This window comes from Delphinapterus leucas, chromosome 1, assembly GCF_059928025.1.
Source record: "Delphinapterus leucas isolate spDelLeu-1000000601 "Yukka" chromosome 1, BTC_Dleu_Yukka2, whole genome shotgun sequence".
Classification (NCBI taxonomy): domain Eukaryota; kingdom Metazoa; phylum Chordata; class Mammalia; order Artiodactyla; family Monodontidae; genus Delphinapterus; species Delphinapterus leucas.
The window spans coordinates 126,360,962-126,383,298 of record NC_143129.1 but is presented as its reverse complement, the minus strand read 5'-3'; the positions used below and the strand labels follow the sequence as shown (position 1 = coordinate 126,383,298).

Genomic DNA, 22,337 nt, shown 5'->3' with positions numbered 1-22,337 from the left:
CGCAGCCACTAGGGTGCGGGGGGCAAAGCGGAGAGATTCTCGCACAGAGGATCAGGGCTGACCGGCACTCACCAGCCCGAGAGGCTTGTCTGCTCACCCACCAGGGCGGGTGGAGCTGAATTTCGGCTTCGGTTGGTGCACCGGGAGAGGGCTGGGGTTGGCAGTGTGAACACAGCCTTTAGGGCATTAGTGCACCACAGCTACCCAGGAGGGAGTCTGGGGAAAAGTCTGGACCTGCCGAAGAGGCAAGAAACTTTTTCTTCTCTCTTTGTTTCCTGGTGCGCGAGGAGAGGGAATTAAGAGTGCTGCTTAAAGGAGCTCCAGAGACGGGCGTGAGCCTCCGCTAAAAGCGAGGACCCCAGAGACGGGCATGAGATGCAAAGGCTGCTGCTGCTGCCACCAAGAAGCCTGTGTGCGAGCACAGGTTACCATCCACACCCCCCTTCCGGGGAACCTGTCCAGCCCGCCACTGCCAGGGTCCCAGGATCCAGGGACAACTTCCCCAGTAGAACGCACGGCACGCCTCAGGCTGGTGCAATGTCACATTGGCCTCTGCCACCGCAGGCTTGCCCCACACTCCGTGCCCCTCCCTCTCCCCCGGCCTGAGTGAGCCAGAGCCCCTGAATCAGCGGCTCCTTTAACCCCGTCCTATCTGATCGAAGAACAGAAGCCCTCCGGGGACCTACATGCAGAGGCGGGGCCAAATCGAAAACTGAGCCCCTGGGAGCTGTGAGAACAAAGAAGAGAAAGGGAAATCTCTCCCAGCAGCCTCAGAAGTAGTGGATTAAAGCTCCACAATCAACTTGATGTCTCTGGAATACATGAATAGACAACGAATCATCCCATATTGAGGAGGTGGACTTTGAGAGCAAGATTTATGCTGTATAGCTTTCCTTCCACCATTTGCTCTAGGGTTCTATCCGTCCTTTTTTTTTTTTTTCTTTTTTTTTAAATTTTTTTCTTAATAATTAATGTTTTATATTAATAACTTTATTTTATTTTATCTTTATTTTATTTTACTTTATCTTATTTTTCTTTCTTTTTTTCCTTCCTTCCCTCCTTCCTTCCTTCCTCCCGCCCTCCCTCACTCCCTGCCTCCTTTCTTCCTTTCTTTCATTCGTTACTTCTTTCTTTCTTTCTTTCTTTCTACTTCTACTACTTCGTTCTCTCTACTTTTTCTCTCTTTTATTCTGAGCTATGTGGATGAAAGGCTCTTGGTGCTGCAGCCAGAAGTCAGTGCTGTGCTCTGAGGTGGGAGAGCCAACTTCAGGACACTGGTCAACAAGAGACCTCCCAGCTCCACATAATATCAAACGGCAAAAATCTCCCAGAGATCTCCATCTCAACACCAGCACCCAGCTTCACTCAATGACCAGCAAGCCACAGTTCTGGACATCCTATGCCAAACAACTAGCAAGACAGGAACACAACCCCATCCATTAGCAGAGAGGCTGCCGAAAATCATAATAAGTCCACAGACACCCCAAAACACACCACCAGACGTGGACGTGCCCACCAGAAAGACAAGATCCAGCCTCATCCACCAGAACACAGGCACTAGTCCCCTCCACCAGGAAGCCTACACAACCCACTAAACCAACCTTAGCCACTGGGGACAGACACCAACAACAATGGGAACTACAAACCTGCAGCCTGCAAAAAGGAGACCCCAAACACAGTAAGATAAGCAAAATGAGAAGACAGAACACACAGCAGATGAAGAAGCAAGATTAAAACACACCAGACCTAACAAATGAAGAGGAAATAGGCAGTCTACCTGAAAAACAATTCAGAATAATGATAGTAAAGATGATCCAAAATCTTGGAAATAGAAAGGACAAAATGCAAGAAACATTTAACAAAGACCTAGAAGAACTAAAGTTGAAACAAACAACGATGAACAACACAATAAATGAAATTAAAAATACTCTAGATGGGATCAATAGCAGAATAAGTGAGGCAGAAGAACGGATAAGTGACCTGGAAGACAAAATAGTGGAAATAACTATTGCAGAGCAGAATAAAGAAAAAAGAATGAAAAGAACTGAAGACAGTCTCAGAGACCTCTGGGACAACATTAAACGCACCAACATTCGAATTATAGGGGTTCCAGAAGAAGAAGAGAAAAAGAAAGGGACTGAGAAAATATTTGAAGAGATTATAGTTAAACACTTCCCTACTGTGGGAAAGGAAATAGTCAATCAAGTCCAGGAAGCACAGAGAGTCCCATATAGGATAAATCCAAGGAAAAACATGCCAAGACACATATTAATCAAACTGTCAAAAATTAAATACAAAGAAAACATATTAAAAGCAGCAAGGGCAAAACAACAAATAATACACAAGGGAATACCCATCAGGTTAACAGCTGATCTTTTAGCAGAAACTCTGCAAGCCAGAAGGGACTGGCAGGACATATTTAAAGTGATGAAGGAGCAAAACCTGCAAACAAGCTTACTCTACCCAGCAAGGATCTCATTCAGATTTGATGGAGAAATTAAAACCTTTACAGACAAGCAAAAGCTGAGAGAGTTCAGCACCACCAAACCAGCTTTACAACAACTGCTAAAGGAACTTCTCTAGGCAAGAAGCACAAGAGAAGGAAAAGACCTACAATAATGAACCCAAAACAATTAAGAAAATGGTCATAGGAACATACATATCAATAATTACCTTAAATGTAAATGGATTAAATACGCCAACCAAAAGACACAGACTGGCTGAAAGGATACAAAAACAAGACCCATATATATGCTGTCTACAAGAGACCCACTTCAGACCTAGAGACACATACAGACTGAAAGTAAGGGAATGAAAAAAGATATTTCATGCAAATGGAAACCAAAAGAAAGCTGGAGTAGCAATTTTCATATCACACAAAATAGATTTTAAAATAAAGACTATTACAAGAAACAAAGAAGGACACTACATAATGGTCAAGGGATCGATCCAAGAAGAAGATATAACAATTGTAAATATTTATGTACCCAACATGGGAGCACCTCAATACATAAGGCAAATACTAACAGCCATAAAAGGGGAAATCGACAGTAACACATTCATAGTAGGGGACTTTAACACCCTACTTTCACCAATTGACAGATCATCCAAAATGAAAATAAATAAGGAAACACAAGCTTTAAATGATACCTTAAACAAGATGGACTTAATTGATATTTATAGGACATTCCATCCAAGAACAACAGAATACACATTTTTCTCAAGTGCTCATTGAACATTCTCCAGGATAGATCATATCTTGGGTCACAAGCCAAGCCTTGGTAAATTTAAGAAAATTGAAATTGTTTCAACTAACTTTTCCGACCACAACGCTATGAGACTAGATATCAATTACAGGAAAAGATATGTAAAAAATAGAAACACATGGAGGCTAAACAATACACTACTTAATAACGAAGTGATCACTGAGGAAATCAAAGAGATAATAAAAAAATACCTAGAAACAAATGACAATGGAGACACGACGACCCAAAGTCTATGGGATGCAGCAAAAGCAGATCTAAGAGGGAAGCTTATAGCAATACCATCCTACCTTAAGAAACAGGAAACATCTCGAACAAACAACCTAACCTTGCACCTAAAGCAATTATAGAAAGAAGAACAAAAAAATCCCCAAAGTTAGCAGAAGGAAAGAAATCATAAAAATCAGATCAGAAATAAATGAAAAAGAAATGAAGGAAGCAGTAGCAAAGATCAATAAAACTAAAAGCTGGTTCTTTGAGAAGATAAACAAAATGGAAAAACCATTAGCCAGACTCATCAAGACAAAAATGGAGAAGACTCAAATCAATAGAATTAGAAATGAAAAAGGAGAAATAACAATGGACACTGCAGAAATACAAAAGACCATGAGAGATTACTACAAGCAACTCTATGCCAATAAAATGGACAACCTGGAAGAAATGGACAAATTCTTAGAAATGCACAACCTGCCAAGGCTGAATCAGGAAGAAATAGAAAATATGAACATGCCAATCACAAGCACTGAAATTGAAACTGTGATTAAAAATCTTCCAACAAACAAAAGCCCAGGACCAGATGGCTTCACAAGAGAATTCTACCAAATATTTAGAGAAGAGCTAACACCTATCCTTCTCAAACTCTTCCAAAATATAGCAGAGTGAGGAACACTCCCAAACTCTTTCTACGAGGCCAGCATCACCTTGATACCAAAACCAGACAAGGATGTCACAAAGAAAGAAAACTACAGGCCAATATCACTGATGAACATAGATGCAAAAATCCTCAACAAAATACTAGCAAACAGAATCCAACAGCACATTAAAAGGATCATACACCATGATCAAGTGGGGTTTATTCCAGGAATGCAAGGATTCTTCAATATACGCAAAACAATCAATGTGATAAACCATATTAACAAATTGAAGGAGAAAAACCATATGATCATCTCAACAGATGCAGAGAAATCTTTCAACAAAATCCAACACCCATTTATGATAAAAACCCTCCAGAAAGTAGGCCTAGAGGGAACTTTCCTTAACATAATAAAGGCCATATATGACAAACACACAGCCAACATCATCCTCAATGGTGAAAAACAGAAAGCATTTCCACTAAGATCAGGAACAAGAGAAGGTTGCCCACTCTCACCACTGTTATTCAACATAGTTTTGGAAGTTTTAGCCACAGCATCAGAGAAAAAAAGGAAATAAAAGGAATCCAAATTGGAAAAGAAGAGGTAAAGCTGTCACTGTTTGCAGATGACATGATACTATAGATAGAGAATCCTAAAGATGCTACCAGAAAACTACTAGAGCGAATCAATGAATTTGGTAAAGTAGCAGGATACAAAATTAATGCACAGAAATCTCTAGCATTCCTATACACTAAGGATGAAAAATCTGAAAGTAAAATGAAGAAAACACTCCCATTTACCATGGTAACAAAAAGAATAAAATATCTAGGAATAAACCTACCTAAGGAGACAAAAGACCTGCATGCAGAAAATTATAAGACATTGATGAAAGAAATTAAAGATGATACAAATAGATGGAGAGATATACCACGTTCTTGGATTGGAAGAATCAACATTGTGAAAATGACTCTACTACCCAAAGCAATCTACAGATTCAATGCAATCCCTATCAAACTACCACTGGTATTTTTCACAGAACTAGAACAAAAAATTTCACAATTTGTATGGAAACACAAAAGACCCCGAATAGCCAAAGCAATCTTGAGAACGAAAATCAGAGCTGGAGGAATCAGGCTCCCTGACTTCAGACTATACTACAAAGCTACAGGAATCAAGACAGTATGGTACTTGCAGAAAAACAGAAAGATAGATCAATGGAACAGGATAGAAAGCCCAGAGATAAACCCCCGCACATATGGTCACCTTATCTTTGATAAAGGAGGCAGGAATGTACAGTGGAGAAAGGACAGTCTCTCCAAAAAGTGGTGCTGGGAAAACTGGACAGGTACATGTAAAAGTATGAGACTAGATCACTCCCTAACACCATACACAAAAATGGATTAAAGACCTTAATGTAAGGCTAGAAACTATCAAACTCTTAGAAGAAAACATAGGCAGAACACTCTATGACATAAATCACAGCAAAATCCTTTTTGACCCACCTCCTAGAGAAATGGAAATAAAAACAAAAATAAACAAATGGGATCTAATGAAACTTCAAAGCTTTTCCACAGCAAAGGAAACCATTAACAAGACCAAAAGACAACCCTCAGAATGGGAGAAAATATTTGCAAATGAAGCAACTGACAAAGGATTAATCTCCAAAATTTATAAACAGCTCATGCAGCTCAATAACAAAAAAACAAACAACTCAATCCAAAAATGGGCAGAAGACCTAAATAGACATTTCTTCAAACATATACAGACTGCCAACAAACACATGAAAGAATGCTCAACTTCATTAATCATTAGAGAAATGAAAATCAAAACTACAATGAGATATCATCTCACAACAGTCAAAATGGCCATCATCAAAAAATCTAGAAATGATAAATGCTGGAGAGCGTGTGGAGAAAAGGGAACCCTCTTGCACTATTGGTGGGAATGTAAATTGATACAGCCACTATGGAGAACAGTATGGAGGTTCCTTAAAAAACTACAAATAGAACTACCATATGACCCAGCCATCCCACTACTGGGCATATACCCTGAGAAAACCATAATTCAAAAAGAGTCATGTACCAAAATGTTCATTGCAGCTCTACTTACAATAGCCCAGAGATGGAAACAGCCTAAGTGTCCGTCATCATATGAATGGATAAAGAAGATGTGGCACATATATACAATGGAATATTACTCAGCCATAAAAAGAAACGAAATTGAGCTATTTGTAATGAGGTGGATAGACCTAAAGTCTGTCATACAGAGTGAAGTAAGTCAGAAAGAGAAAGACAAATACCATATACTAACACATATATATATGGAATTTAAGGAAAAAAAAATGTCTTGAAGCACCTAGGGGTAAGACAGGAATAAAGACACAGACCTACTAGAGAATAGACTTGAGGATATGGGCAGGGGGAAGGATAAGCTGTGACAAAGTGAGAGAGAGCCATGCACATATATACACTACCAAACGTAAGGTAGACAGCTAGTGGGAAGCAGCTGCATAGCACAGGGAGATCAGCTCGGTGCTTTGTGAGCAGCTGGAGGGGTGGGATAGGGATGTGTGAGGGAGGGAGATGCAAGAGGTAAGAGATATGGGAACATATGTATATGTATAACTGATTCACTTTGTTATAAAGCCGAAACTAACACACCATTGTAAAGCAATTATATGCCAATAAAGATGTAGAAAAATATATATATTATACACCAAGAACAACTGGGATTTATTCCTGGAATGAAAAAATGGCACAATATATGAAAATCAATGTAAAATACATTAACAGAATGAAGGGAAAAAACCACACAATTATCTTAATCAATTCAGGAAAAAAACTGACAAAATTCAACACCCTTTGATGATAAAAACACCCAACAAACAGGGAATAGGAGGAAACTACCTCAACATATTAATGGTATATAAGAAAAAAGCACAGCTAACATCATAGTCAATGTAAAACACTGTAAATTTTTCCTCTGAGATCAGAAATAAGAAAAGGATGCCCACTTTTATCATTGTATTTAATATAGTGCTTCAAGTCCTAGCCAGAGCATTTAGGCAAGGAAATGAATTAAAACACATGCAAATCAGAAAGGAAGAAATAAAATTTTCTCTCTTCATAGAGTACATATCCTATATGCAGAAAACCCTAAAGATTTTACACACACACACACCCCATACTCACAAAATTCTGTCAGAATTAATAGACAAATTTAGTAAAATTACAGCATACAAAGCTAACACGCAAATATCATTTGTGTTTCTACACATTAACAATGAGGAATACCAAAAGGAAATAAAGAAAACAATTCCATTTATAATAGTATCAAGAAGACTAAAATATATAGAACAAACTTAACCAAGGAGGTGAGCAGCCTGTACACTGAAACCTTAACGTGTTGCTGAAATAAATTAAACATGACACAAATAAATGGAAAGACATCCTGTGTTTATGAACTTGAAGACTTAATATTATTAAGCTTCTATTCAAAGTAATCTACGAATTCAATGCAATCCCTATCAAAATCCAATTGTTCTCACACATACACCCCCATTTTAAAACTTACTACAAAGCTTTGGTAATCAAAACAGTGTGGCCCTGATATAAAGACAGACATACAGATCAATGTAAACAGAATAAGAGCCCAGATGTAAACTGCACACAGGGTCAAATATCTTTCAACATGGGTATCAGAACTATTCAATGGGGAAAGGACAATCTTTTCAACTCCATTTCATATGCAAAAAAGTGGGTTCCTTACTTAACACCATATACAAAAATTAACCCCAAATGGATCAACAGTCTAAACATAAGAACTAAAACTATAAAACTCTTAGAGGGAAACACAGGGCAAAACGTTTCATGACATTGGATTGTGCAATGACTTCTTGGTTATAACACCAAAAGCACATATGACACACAAAAAACAAATAGCCTGTACTTCATCAAAATTTAAAACTTGTGCATCAAAAGTAAAAAGGCAAACGACAGCATGGGAGAAAATATTTGTGCATGGGAGAAAATATTTGTAAGTCATATATCCGATAGACGATTGATATCCAGAATACATAAAAAATCATATAGCTCAGCAACAAATATCAAACAATCCAATTAGGAAATGAGCAAAAGATATGAATAGACATTTTTCCAAAGAAGATATACATACAGTAGATAAGCACAATAAAAGATACCCAGGGAGGGACCTTCAAGATGGTGGAGGAGTAAGACGTGGAGATCACCTCCCTACCCACAAATACATCAGAAATACATTTACATGTGGAAAAATGCCTACACAACACCTACTGAACACAGGCAGAAGACTTCAGACCTCCCCAAAGGCAAGAAACTCCCCATGTACCTGGGTAGGGCAAAAGAAAAAAGAAAAATCAGACACAGAATAGGGATGGTATCTGCACCTCTGGGAGGGAGCTGTGAAGGAGGAAAAGTTTCCACACACTAGGAAGCACCTCCACTGTTAGAGACGGGGGGTTGGGGGGGAAGCTTCAGAGCCACGGAGGAGAGCACAGCACCAGGGGCTCAGAGGGCAAAGCAGAGAAATCCCCACACAGAGGATCAGGAATGACCATCACTCACCAGCCTGAGAGGCTTGTCTGCTCACCCACTGGGGTGGGTGGGGCTGAGAGCTGAAGCTCGGGCTTCAGAGGTCAGGTCCCAGGGAGAGGACTGGGGTTGGCTGTGTGAGCACAGCCTGAAGGGGGCTAGTGCACCACAGCTAGCCGGGAGGGAGTCCAAGAAAATATCTGGAACTGACTAAGGCAAGAGACCATTGTTTCGGGGTGCGCGAGGAGAGGGGATTCAGACCACAACCTAAACAAGCTCCAGAGACAGCCGCAAGCCAAATTTATCAATGTGGACACCAGAGACAGGGGCATGAAATGCTAAGGTTGCTTTTGCAGCCACCAAGGAGCCTGTGTGCAACAACAGGTCACTAACCACACCTCCCCTCCAAGGAGCCTGTGCAGCCAGCCACTGCCAGGGTCCTGTGATACAGGGACAACCTCCCCAGGAGAATACACAGCATGCCTCAGGCTGTTGCAATGTCAAGCTGGCCTCTACAGCCACAGGCTCGCCCTGCATTCTGTACCTCTCCCTCCCCATGGTCTGAGTGAGCCAGAGCCACCTAATCAGCTGCTACTTTAACCCTGTTCTGTCTGGGTGGGGAACACATGCCCTCAGGCAACCTACATGAAGAGGCAGCGCCAAATCCAAAGCTGAACCGGAGGAGCTGTGCGAATAAAGAAGAGAAAGGGAAATCTCTCCCAGCAGCTCAGGAGCATCGGACTGAATCTCCACAATAAACTTGATGTACCCTGCATCTGTGGAATACCTGAATAGACAAGAAATCATCCCAAAATTGAGGTGGCAGATTTTGGGAGCCACTGTAGACTTCGGGTTTGCTTTCTGCATATAATTTGTTTCTGGTTTTATGTTTATCTTAGTTTAGTATTTAGAGCTTATTATCACTGGTAGATTTGTTTATTGATTTGGTTGCTCTTTTCCTTTTTTTAAAAAAAAATATATATTTTTCCTTTTTCTCTTTTTTTGAGTGTGCATACGTATACTTCTTTGTGAGATTTTGTCTGTATAGCTTTGCTTTTACTATTTGTCTTACAGTTCTGTCTGTCCTTTTTAGTTCTTTTTTTTTTTTTACTACAGTTTTTAGCACTTGTTATCTATTAGTGGATTTGTTTTCTGGTTTTGTTGCTCTCTTCTTTTTTCTTTCTTTCTTATTATGTTTTTATTTTTTTACTTTTAATAATATTTTTCTTATTTTAATAACTTTATTTTATTTCTTTCTTTCATTCTTTCTTTTTTTTTTCTCCCTTTTCTTCTGAGCCTTGCAGCTGACAGGGTCTTGGTGCTCTGGCCAGGTGTCAGGTGTGAGCCTCTGAGGTGGGAGAGCCGAGTTCAGGACATTGGTCTGCCAGAGACCTCATGGCTCCACGTAATAACAAATGGCAAATGCTCTCCCAGAGATCTCCATCTCAACACTAGACCCAGCTCCACTCAAAGACCAGGAAGCTACAGTGCTGGACAGCCCATGCCAAACAACTAGCAAGACAGGAACACAACTCCACCCATTAGCAGAGAGGATGCCTAAAATCAAAATAAGGTCACAGACACCCCAAAACATACCACCAGACGTGGTCCTGCCCACCAGAAAGACAAGATCCAGCCTCATCCACCAAAACACAGACACCAGTTCCCTCCACCAGGAAGCCTACACAACCCACTAAACCGACCTTAGTGACTGGGGGCAGACACCAAAAACAATGGAAATTACGAACCTGCATCCTGCAAAAAGGAGACCCCAAACACAGTAAATTAAGGAAAATGAGAAGACAGAGAAATACATAGCAGAGGAAGGAGCAAGGTAAAAACCCACCAGACCAAACAAATGAAGAGGAAATAAGCAGTCTACGTGAAAAAGAATTCAGAGTAATGATACTAAACATGATCCAAAATCTTGGAAATAGGATGGAGAAAATACAAGAAACGTTTAACATGGACCTAGAAGAACTAAAGAGCAAACAAACAAGGATGAACAACAAAATAAATGAAATTAAAAATTCTCTAGAAGGAATCAGTAGCAGAATAAGTGAGGCAGAAGAACGGATAAGTGACCTGGACCATAAAATAGTGGAAATAACTACCACAGAGCAGAATAAAGAAAAAAGAATGAGAAGAATTGAGGACAGTCTCAGAGACCTCAGGGACAACATTAAACACACCAACATTCAAATTATAGGAGTTCCAGAAGAAGAAGAGAAAAAGAAAGGGACTGAGAAACTATCTGAAGAGATTATAGTTGAAAACTTCCTGAATATGGGAAAGGAAATAGTTAATCAAGTCCAGGAAGTGCGGAGAGTACCATAGAGGACAAATCCAAGGAGAAACATGCCAACACACATATTAATCAAACTATCAAAAATCAAATACAAAGAAAAAATATTAAAAGCAGCAAGGGAAAAGCAACAAATAACTTACAAGGGAATCCGCATAAGGTTAACTGCTGATCTTTCAGCAGAAACTCTGAAAGGCAGAAGGGACTGGCAGGACATATTTAAAGTGATGAAGGAAAAACCTACAACCAAGATTACTCTACCCAGCAAGAATCTCATTCAGATTCGATGGAGAAATTAAAATCTTTACAGACAAGAAGAGCTAAGAGAATTCAGTACCACCAAACCAGCTTTACAGCAAACGCTAAAGGAACTTCTGAAGGCAGGAAACACAAGAGAAGGAAAAGGCCTACAATAACAAACCCAAAACAATTAAGGAAATGGTAATAGGAACATACATATTGATAATTACCTTAAATGAAAATGGACTAAATACCCCAACCAAAAGACACAGACTGGCTGAATGGATACAAAAACAAGACCCATATATATGCTGTCTACAAGAGACCCACTTCAGACCCAGGGACACATACAGACTGAAAGTGAGGGAATGGAAAAAGATATTCCATGCAAATGGAAATCAAAAGAAAGCTGGAGTAGCAATTCTCATATCAGACAAAATAGACTTTAAAATAAAGACTATTTATTACAAGAGACAAAGAAGGACACTACAGAATGATCAAGGGATCAATCCAAGAAGATGTAATAATTGTAAATATTTATGCACCCAACATAGGAGCACCTCAATACATAAGGCAAATGCTAACAGCCATAAAAGAGGAAATCGAAGGTAACACAATCATAGTAGGGGACTTTAAGGCCCCACTTTCACCAATGGACAGATCATCCAAAATGAAAATAAATAAGGAAACACAAGCTTTAAATGATACATTAAACAAGATGGACTTAATTGACATTTATAGCACATTCCATCCAAAACCAACAGAATACACTCTCCTCTCAAGTGCTCATGGAACATACTCCAGGATAGATCATATCTTGGGTCACAAATGAAGCCTTGGTAAATTTAAGAAAATTTGAATCGTATCAAGTATCTATTCCAACAAAAATGCTATGAGACTAGATATCAATTTCAGGAAAAAATCTGTAAAAAATACAAACACATGGAGGCTAAACAATACCCTACTAAATAACCAAGAGATCACTGAAGAAAACAAAGAGGAAATCAAAAAATACCTAGAAACAAATGACAATGAAAACACGACAAACCAAAACCTATGGGAAGCATCAAAAGCAGTTCTAACAGGGATGTTTATAGCAATACAATCCTACCTCAAGAAACATCTCAAATAAACAAACTCACCTTACACCTAAAGCAATTAGAGAAAGAACAAAAAAAAATCCAATGTTAGCAGAAGGAAAGAAATCATAAAGATCAGATCAGAAATAAATGAAAAAGAAATGAAGGAAACAATAGCAAATATCAATAAAACTAAAATCTGGTTCTTTGAGAAGATAAACAAAAATTGATAACCATTAGCCAGACTCATCAAGAAAAAAAGGGAGAAGACTCAAAAGAATTAGAAATGAAAAAGGAGAAATAACAACTGACTGCAAAAATACAAAGGATCATGAGAGATTATTACAAGCAACTATATGTCAATAAAATGGATAACCTGGAAGAAACAGACAAACTCTTAGAAAAGCACAACCTTCCGAGGCTGAACCAGGAAGAAATAGAAAATATAAACAGACCAATCACAAGCACTGAAATTGAGACTGATTAAAAATCTTCCAACAAACAAAAGCCCAGGACCCGATGGCTTCACATGCAAATTCTATCAAGTATTTAGAGAAGAGCTAACACCTATCCTTCTCAAACTCTTCCAAAATATAGCAGAGGGAGAAACACTCCCAAATTCATTCTACGAGCCCACCATCACCCTGTACCAAAACCAAAAAACGATTTCACAAAAAAAGAAAACTACAGGCCAATAACACATAGATGCAAAAATCCTCAACAAAATACTAGGAGACAGAATCCAACAGCATATTAAAAGGATCGTATACCATGATCAAGTGGGATTTATCCCAGGAATGGAAAGATTCTTCAATATACACAATCAATGTGATAAACCGTACTAACAAATTGAAGGAGAAAAACCATATGATCATCTCAATAGATGCAGAAAAAGCTTTTGACAAAATTCAACACCCATTTATGAAAAATACCATCCAGAAAGTAGCCATAGAGGGAACTTACCTTAACATAATAAAGGCCATATATGACAGACAGCATCATTCTCAATGGTGAAAAATTGAAACCATTTCCACTACAATCAGGAACAAGACAAGGTTGTCCACTCCACCACTATTATTCACTGTAGTTTTGGAAGTTTTAGCCACAGCAATCAGAGAAGAAAAAGAAGTAAAAGGAACCCATATCGAAAAAGAAGAAATAAAACTGTCACTGTTTCCAGATGACAAGATACTATACATAGAGAATCCTAAAGATGCCACCAGAAAACTACTAGAGCTAATCAATGAATTTGGTAAAGTAGCAGGATACAAAATTTATGCACAGAAATCTTGCATTTCTATACAAGAATGATGAAAAATCTGAAAGAGAAATTAAGGAAACACTCCCATTTACCATTGCAACAAAAAGAATAAAATCCCTAGGAATAAACCTACCTAAGGAGACACAAGACCTGTATGCAGAAAACTATGACACTGTGGAAGAAAAATTAAAGCTGATACAAACAGATGGAGAGACATACCATGTTCTTGGATTGGAAGAATCAACATTGTGAAAATGATGGTACTACCCAAGCAATCTACAGATTCAACGCAATCCCTATCAAACTAACAATGGCATTTTTTACAGAACTAGAACAAAAAATTTCACAATTTATATGGAAACACAAAAGACCCAGAATAGCCAAAGCAATCTTGAGAGAGAAAAACAGTGATGGAGGAATCAGGCTCCCAGACTTCAGACTATACTACAAAGCTATAGTAATCAAGACAGTATGGTACTGGCACAGAAACAGAAATATAGATCAATGGAACAGGATAGAAAGCTGATAGATAAACCCAAGCACATATGGGCACCTTATCTTTGATAAAGAGGCAAGAATATACAATGGAGAAAAGACAGCCTCTTCAATTAGTTGTGCTGGGAAAACTGGACAGCTGCATGTAAAAGAATGCAATTAGAACATTCCCTAACACCATACACAAAAATAAACTAAAATGGATTAAAGACCTAAATGTATGGCCAGACAGTATAAGACTCTTAGAGGAAACATAGGCAGAACACTCTATGACATAAGTCACAGCAAGGTCCTGTTTGACCCACCTCTTAGAGAAAGGGAAGTAAAAAACAAAAATGAACAAATGGGACCTAGTGAAACTTAAAACCTTTTGCACAGCAAAGGAAACCATAAGCAAGACGAAAAGACAACCCTCAGAATGTGAGAAAATGTTTGCAAACGAAGCAACTGACAAGGTTTTTTCTCCAAAATATACAAGCAGCTCATGCAGGTGAATATCAAAAAAAACAAACAACCCAATTCAAAAATGGGCAGAAGACCTAAAAAGACATTCTGTAAAGAAGATATACCAATTGCCAACAAACACATGAAAGGATGCTCAACATCACTAATCATTAGAGAAATGCAAATCAAAACTACAATGAGGTATCACCTCACACCAGTCAGAATGTCCATCATCAAAAAATCCACAAACGATAAATGCTGGAGAGGGTGTGGAGAAAAGGGAACCCTTTTGTACTGTTGGTGGGAACGTAAATTGATACAGCCATTATGGAGAACAGTATCGAGCTTCCTTAGAAAACTAAAAATATAACTACCATATGACCCAGCAATCCCACTAGTGGGCATATACCCTGAGAAAACCATAATTCAAAGAGAGTCATGTACCACAATGTTCACTGCAGCTCTATTTACAATAGCCAGGACATGGAAGCAACATAAGTATCCATCGACAGATGAATGGATAAAGATGTGGCACATATATGCAATGGAATATTACTCAGCCATAAAAAGAAACAAAATTGAGTTATTTGTAGTGAGGTGGATGGACCTAGATTCTGTCATACAGAGTGAAGTAACTCAGAAAGAGAAAAACAAATACCGTATGCTAACACATATATATGGAATCTTAAAAAAAAAAAAAAATTGGTCTTGAAGAACCTAAGGGCAAGACGGGAATAAAGATGCAGACCTACTAGAGAATGGACTTGAGGACATGGGGAGGGGGAAGGGTAAGATGGGACAAAGTGAGAGAGTGGCATGGACATATATACGCTACCAAATGTAAAATAGATAGCTAGTGGGAAGTAGCCGCATAGCACAGGGAGATCAGCTCAGTGCTTTGTGTCCCCCTAGAGGGGTGGGATAGGGAGGGTGAGAGGGAGATGCAAGAGGGGGGAGATATGGGGATATATGTATATGTATAGCTGATTCACTTTGTTATAAAGCAGAAACTAACACACGATTGTAAAACAATTATACTGTATTAAAGATGTTAAAAAAAGAAAAAAAAGATGCTCAACATCACTAATGATTATGGAAAGGCAACTCAAAACCACCACGAAATATGACCTCACAGCCACTAGGATGGCTACCACTACTACAACAATAATAACAACAACAACAGCACAAAATAACCAGTGTTGGTCAGTTTGTGGCGAAATTCGAATTCTTGTGCACTATTACTGAGAATGTAGAATGTTATAGCCACTGTGGAAAAAAGTATGGTAGTTCCTCAAAAAAGTAAAATAAAATTATCATATGATCCAGAAGTTCCACCTCTGGGTATACACACAAAACAACTGAAAGCAGGGTCTCAAAGAGATATCTGTACACCCATGTCATAGCAGCATTATTCACAATAGCTGAAATGTAGAAGCAACCCGAGGGTCAATTGACAAATGAATGGATAAAAATGTGGTACTTATAATGGAATATTATTCAACCTTAAAAAGAAAAACATTCTTAGATGTTACAACATGGATGAACTTTTACGACCTTATGCTAACTAAAATAATCCAGTCACAAAAGGACAAATACTGTATAATTCTGCTTTTATGAGATACCCATAGTAATCATACCCATAGGAATTCTAGAAACAGAAAGTAGAATGGTGATTTCCAAGAGCTGGGAGGAGGGGAGAATTGGGAGTCATTGTTTAATGGGTATAGTGTTTCAGTTGAAGCATATGAAAAGGTTCTGCAAAAGGATGGTCATGATGGTTACACAAGAATATAAATACGCTTAATGTACAGTTAAGATGGTTAAAATGGTATGTTCTGTGTTATATATATTTACCATCAGAATAATACAAGAGAAACATACATAAACGAGGGATATAACAGATTAAAAAGTCACAATAAATTGAATTGAAAGAAAATCTACACAAGCAAACAAAAAAATATCTGAGCCAAATCACTGTGAAATTGAAGAACACCTAGTACAAGATAAAATGCTGAAAGTTTCTAGTCAGAAGAGAAAAACAATGAACAGAAGTTCACACACATCAGACTGAGAACTGAATGGCAATGGACTTCTCAAAGGAAACACTGGAAGCTAGAAGACAATAAAATAATTCTGAGAAAATTCTGAAGGTTCTACACAGTTAAATCATCAATTAAACATAAATGTAGCATAAAGACATGTTTAGATTTTCAAGGTTTTAAAAAATTTACCTCCTATATATAATTTCTCAGTAAACTAATAGAAGAAAGCACTGCATTAACTTAAGAAAATAAACCAAGAAAGAACAAGATATAGAATCCTGGAAACAAGAGTCACAACACAGCATAGAAACAAATGAATTCTCGGGATCACAATTGAAGTGATGTACCAAGATGACAGCTGTTAAGAACAAGTTTAGAAAGCAAGCAGTCCTGATCAGCAAATTAAGGGCTCAAGCAGAAGTATCTTGAAAATAGATATATGTGGGTGTGCTTGGTGATAAGTGGAGGTTTGACTCTTATGAGGTTTCCAAACAAGTTTTAAAAAAATAGTATAAGAAAGAAAACATAGCCTAATATATTGTGCGATTCAGCTGTAAGTAGTATTTACATAGCCATAATAATAAGAATAATAAAAATTAATTAACCCCCAAATAGTGATAATATAATTATATTGGGAGAAAAGAGGAGGGGACATGTTAAGAGTGTGTATTAGGGAGGATTTATAAGATAATTAAACCTCTATCTTTCACAGTAGAAACTGTATATAATATCTAAAATTGAAAAAGAAATTTTAGCAGAATAAGCATATTACTTGGAAATATAAAAGTAAATAACAGAAGAGTCATTAATAATTATTAAATGATTATTGTTTTGGGGTAGCAAGAAGAGTGAGTGGGGAGGTATGGAGCATGGGACTATTATTTTTCCTTCATTTCATTTTGGTTTATAAACCTAGGAGTTCAATAACTGGATTAAAATAAAATTACTTTTAAATAAAAGATGCAGAGCTTTAGGAAGTATATAAAGTACATGAACCTCATAACGAAGTGAGGAAATAACAAAGCCTGACAAATGAGGATCTGGTAGAGTTCGACCAGTTCACATACACAGAAGAAAAAAAAATCAATAAGGATAAAGACACTACCATGAATTTTTAAAAAGGAAAAATAATCAAATATTTCAGAATTAAAAGGATGGAGGGAGGGGAAAATGGAAAATTGCTGTTTAAAGATTATAAAATTCCAGTTTTACAAGATGGAAGAGTCCTAGAGATCTGCTGTACAACACTGTGCTTATAGCTAACAATACTGTATTGTGCACTTAAAAATCTGTTAAGAGCATAGGCCTCATACTAAGTGTTCTTATCAAAATAATGTTTAAAAGGTTTAAGAGAAACCTTGAGAAAAGTTTTAAGACCTTCAAATTATTTTACAAAACTGTTTTTATGATTCTTCTGTGAAAGACAGAGGTAAAGAAAATGTCATCTGATCATAACACATTTTAACAGAAGAAATTCTGCAAAAACAAAATAAAAACAGGTACACATATGATGACCAAAATTTTATTAACAATAAAATGTATTTTTGTGTACAAAAAATAATTATCTTCAAAGCCTGAAAGACATTTAATATCATTTTAACTGAAATAATTTATATTAATTAATCTGATACTTGACAGATTTCCTGAAGGAGGTAACATACTGGCACAGCCATATGGTAACAAAACTATCAATTCAATATGGTTCTTGCTAATACTTATTTCTCCTAATTCCCAACTTCTACTCAAAATCAGGTCCCTCATATCCATGAAACAACTTTCTGCATATATATATTTATAAACTATTGGAAGAGATATGAATATTTTATCTAGAAGTCTCAAAATGTATTTCATATTTATAGTTCAAAATTAACATGCCCAACATCTAACAAATTTAATTACTCTTCATCAAAATATGTTCATTAAATATAATTTTAAATTCATATAACTAACCTTTTTGAATGAGATGTCTTGGTTTTCCTGTTCTTAATTCATATAAAATAGAAGAAACATGTTTTCTCTGTTCACTAGAAAATTTTAAATCAACAGGAGAATGTATATTCTGTGGAAACAAAATAAAAACAATGACAACAATAATATCTCATATATGTTTTAGAGTTCTCAAAGAACCCTCACATGTATTTCAACACATTATCATAATTGACTTTTATTTAAAAAACAACAGCAAAAACCTGTGAGGTAGGCAGAGTTAAGGAAAGATGAAAAGAGTTCCATTATGATTCTGATAAATTATCTTTCTATTAAGAGTTAATGATATACTTTGGACAATATTCTAAGGGAAATTGAGGGGAAGGGGGACCTGTCAGGAGGGTGCCATGACAAAAGGAATCAGAGGGGAGGAGAAATAAGGAATAAACAAAGAGAAGCAAGATAATGTTGCCCAGGAAGGCTGATGGAAGATTCAGAGTAAGAAAGGAGGGACACATTTTACAGAATACTAAAGGATAGTAAAATAGGTAGAAATAAATGGGGCCAGAATTACCACAGGCCTTAAAAGTACAAATGGATCAGATATGTGTGGAAGGGATAATAAGTAGAATATTGATAAGGAGCTTTGTGTAAAGCAGAGGCACTGTCAGATGTAAACTATACAATGTCTGTAAACTGGTTGAGGACGTTTTAATAATTGATACTGTGTTCTCTCTCTTTCTCTTCACAGACCATTCAGGATTGATACAGAGGAACCAGGTCAATAAAGAATCCAGGCTCTTTCAAAATGTATCATCTCTATCTTACTGCATCATCTACATGGCTTCCAGCCTCAAGATTTACTCACGAGTCAAGATAGCTACTAGAGCATCAAACACCATGTCTATATTTCAGTCAGCAAGATGGAGGAAAGGATAAAATGACAAAAGGGCACAGGCCATGTGTCTTAAGAAACTTTCCCAGAGGCCCTTCCAATAATTTCTGTTCATAACTCACTGACCTCCCACAGCTAAAAAGGAGAGGGTAAGAAATGCAGGCTTTTAGCTAGGTACTTTACTTCCTGGAGTAAAATGGTGGGTCTGTTACCAAGAAAGAAGAGAAGGACAGATATTTGTAGGCAACTAACAGTCTGCTACAGAAAATAAAAAAAATCAGAATCTTGGGAAGGGACATATGTTTGTATTTGGAAAAACTTTCCCAGAATATTATGCTTTCCTTGATGAGAACCACTGGTCTAAATTCTGAAGATTCACAAATATATACCCTCAGATAGATCTCTTTTCTGAGGTGCTTGGTTCTGTATATTTGTTTATGGAATACTTGTACAGTGCTTACCATTTGCCATTATTTTAAGCTCTTTATAGATATTAATTTATGCAATACTCATAACCACCATGAGCTGTGTTCTTTCGCCCTGGAAAATCTCACAGACACAACATACTCAAGAGATTTGAAGTCATATCTTTCCTCTAAACCTATTAATACTTATTTCTAGTTGTAGTGAATAGCATTACCTTCATCCAAGATGAGAAAAAGTCACATAAATTCTCTAACGTGATAGCTGATAGAATTTTTAAACAGATAATTTTTTTCATATTTCCCCTGCCTTGACTGTCCACTTATCCAAACCTCCTTTACTCTACAATTTAGAAGAAACACTTGGATATGTGTCCTAGTCTCCTGTACTTACAATTTTATGCCCAAATTCCTACACCATATAATACAGATATATTTAATTAAATATCCTTAAGCTTATTTTATCTTTTAAATTTTATATGTAATGTCCTTTAACTGATTTTTTGAAAACATAGTCTCTATGCAGTGACTCATTGTGCAAGAATTTTTTTTAATGCTCATGATAGGTACTAGGTATTATCTCACCCTGGAATGAATCTGTTTTTATTCCTCTCTAAAAAATCCTTTACTATAACTCTTACACAACACTATTTTCAGTCTTTACCTGACAAAAATATTACTTTTTGCTAGAAAGACAAATAAATAGCTACTTTCGAGTTAACCTATTCTCTCTATATTTAGAAATTTTTTTAGGTTGTCAAGAATAAATATAATATAATAATACACTATCAAAACATGACTATTTTAAATAATGCTGTTTCTATTTTCATTTGGGCTCAAATCTTACTATTAAAATATGACAAAAAATGTAGACCACTGTTTTGCAATCAAATTTGTAACAATCAGTTCTAAATGCTTTTTCAACCTCAGATTTGTCCATCAATCTTCTTCAGGCCATATCATTCTTACATCTTCTTACTTCTATGAATTTTGCTCTATTTTGGTAACTACTCTCTGTCTTTCCCTCCTGACAATGCAATTCATCATATGTTAAAAAATCACCTCAAATTCTACTTCAATCATAGAAATGGACCCTTTCTGTGCTCTAGATCTCACACTTATATTCTCCTCATGAGAAAATAATGAAAGTGGAATGAAAGGATATGTGCAACAATTCTGTTTCCACTAGTACTTATTTCTTTACACCCCCGAAAGAATAAGGAAAAATTTAAAAAGGTATATATCTATCTGTCAAATCTGAGTATCCAGACTCTATCACAAATAAAGTTAATTTGCAGAATCATGAAATTTAAAAGCCTCCAAGTCAAATCAGTAGCTAGCTAGTTCCTTTTAGAAATATATTTTCTTTAGTTTGCCAACTTAGCCGTTTTTATATACTATCCACATATCATTGTTTGTCATCATTTAAAATAACTTTCCCTTCCTTGGCTTTTATAAAAGAAGAACCATGACAAATGGTGCATATGTGAGAGTGAAACAAATCTATAGAAAAATGATCAGAGTGTCTAAAGCCCTAAATGAACTGAGGCTTATACAAGCTGCCATCATAAAGAAAATGGGATGTTTGTTTTATGTACTGTAAGAAAAAAAAGAAAGGATATGCCCATTTATTGATTGATCTTCAAAATGACAGAGAAAACAAGTTATGACAACACTGGAGAAAATCTAATATCTTGTTCTCAATAACAGAAAGGATATTCTATTAACTAAAGTGCCTTAAATTTAACACTGGTCTTCAATAATTTAGGAAAATATTTAAAGGATTTTTGGTAGCATTTGGAAAAGAAATAATCACCAAGGAGCAATATATATTGAAAATAAATGAATTACATCAGATATAATTTTATTTTTAACAGGGTCAGAATTAATTCAGGTTCCAATATCCTTGATATGATAAACCTGCATTTCAGCAGCATGTTTGATAAACACTTTCACTACTTATTGAAAGACAGTATGATTAGGTGGAGATCAAAGATGTTGAGCTATCACATGGAAAAGAGTAAGGATTAATAAAATGATGCTAACCTGAAGGGAGATCTCTAATGTCTTGATATGTGGACATGTTCTTAGCCCTGTGCTGACAATAGTTATATGAATGATGTGAATAAAAATATAAAGAAAATGCTTATCAAATTTTCAAAGGGGGTGGTAAAAGAACAAAATCAGTTAATTCTGGACAAATTTAAAAGATTATCAATAGACTGGAGCAATGGGTCAAATTGAATAGATGAATATTAATAGGAATAAATATTGCAGTTGGGCAAAATGAATTTAATCACTACAATAATATAATTTAAAAACATGAATGATAAAAATTATTTTAGTTAAGAGTAAATTAAAAGTCTATTGTGTGATGACTTTATGCTGTATAAGCATTCCATCTAGAATGAGGGAAATGGCAATCTTACCATTTTCATTTCTGAACCATAGCTGAAGTACTGTTTCAGGTCAGTGAAACATATTTTCAGATGAATATAGATAACCTGGAACATGAAAAGAAAGGAGCCTACCTACTGAATTAT

General features: G+C 36.6%; 1 protein-coding gene across 1 annotated transcript in view; it reads right to left on the bottom strand.

Moving 5' to 3' along the window:
- Window positions 1-22,337, bottom strand: part of LRRIQ3 (leucine rich repeats and IQ motif containing 3) — a 232,589-nt gene that overhangs the window by 71,071 nt on the left and 139,181 nt on the right. Inside the window, exon 5 of the mRNA XM_089920929.1 lies at window positions 18,502-18,610. Within this exon, the coding sequence (XP_089777055.1) occupies window positions 18,502-18,610 (109 nt within the window). The remainder of the gene's footprint in view (window positions 1-18,501; window positions 18,611-22,337) is intronic.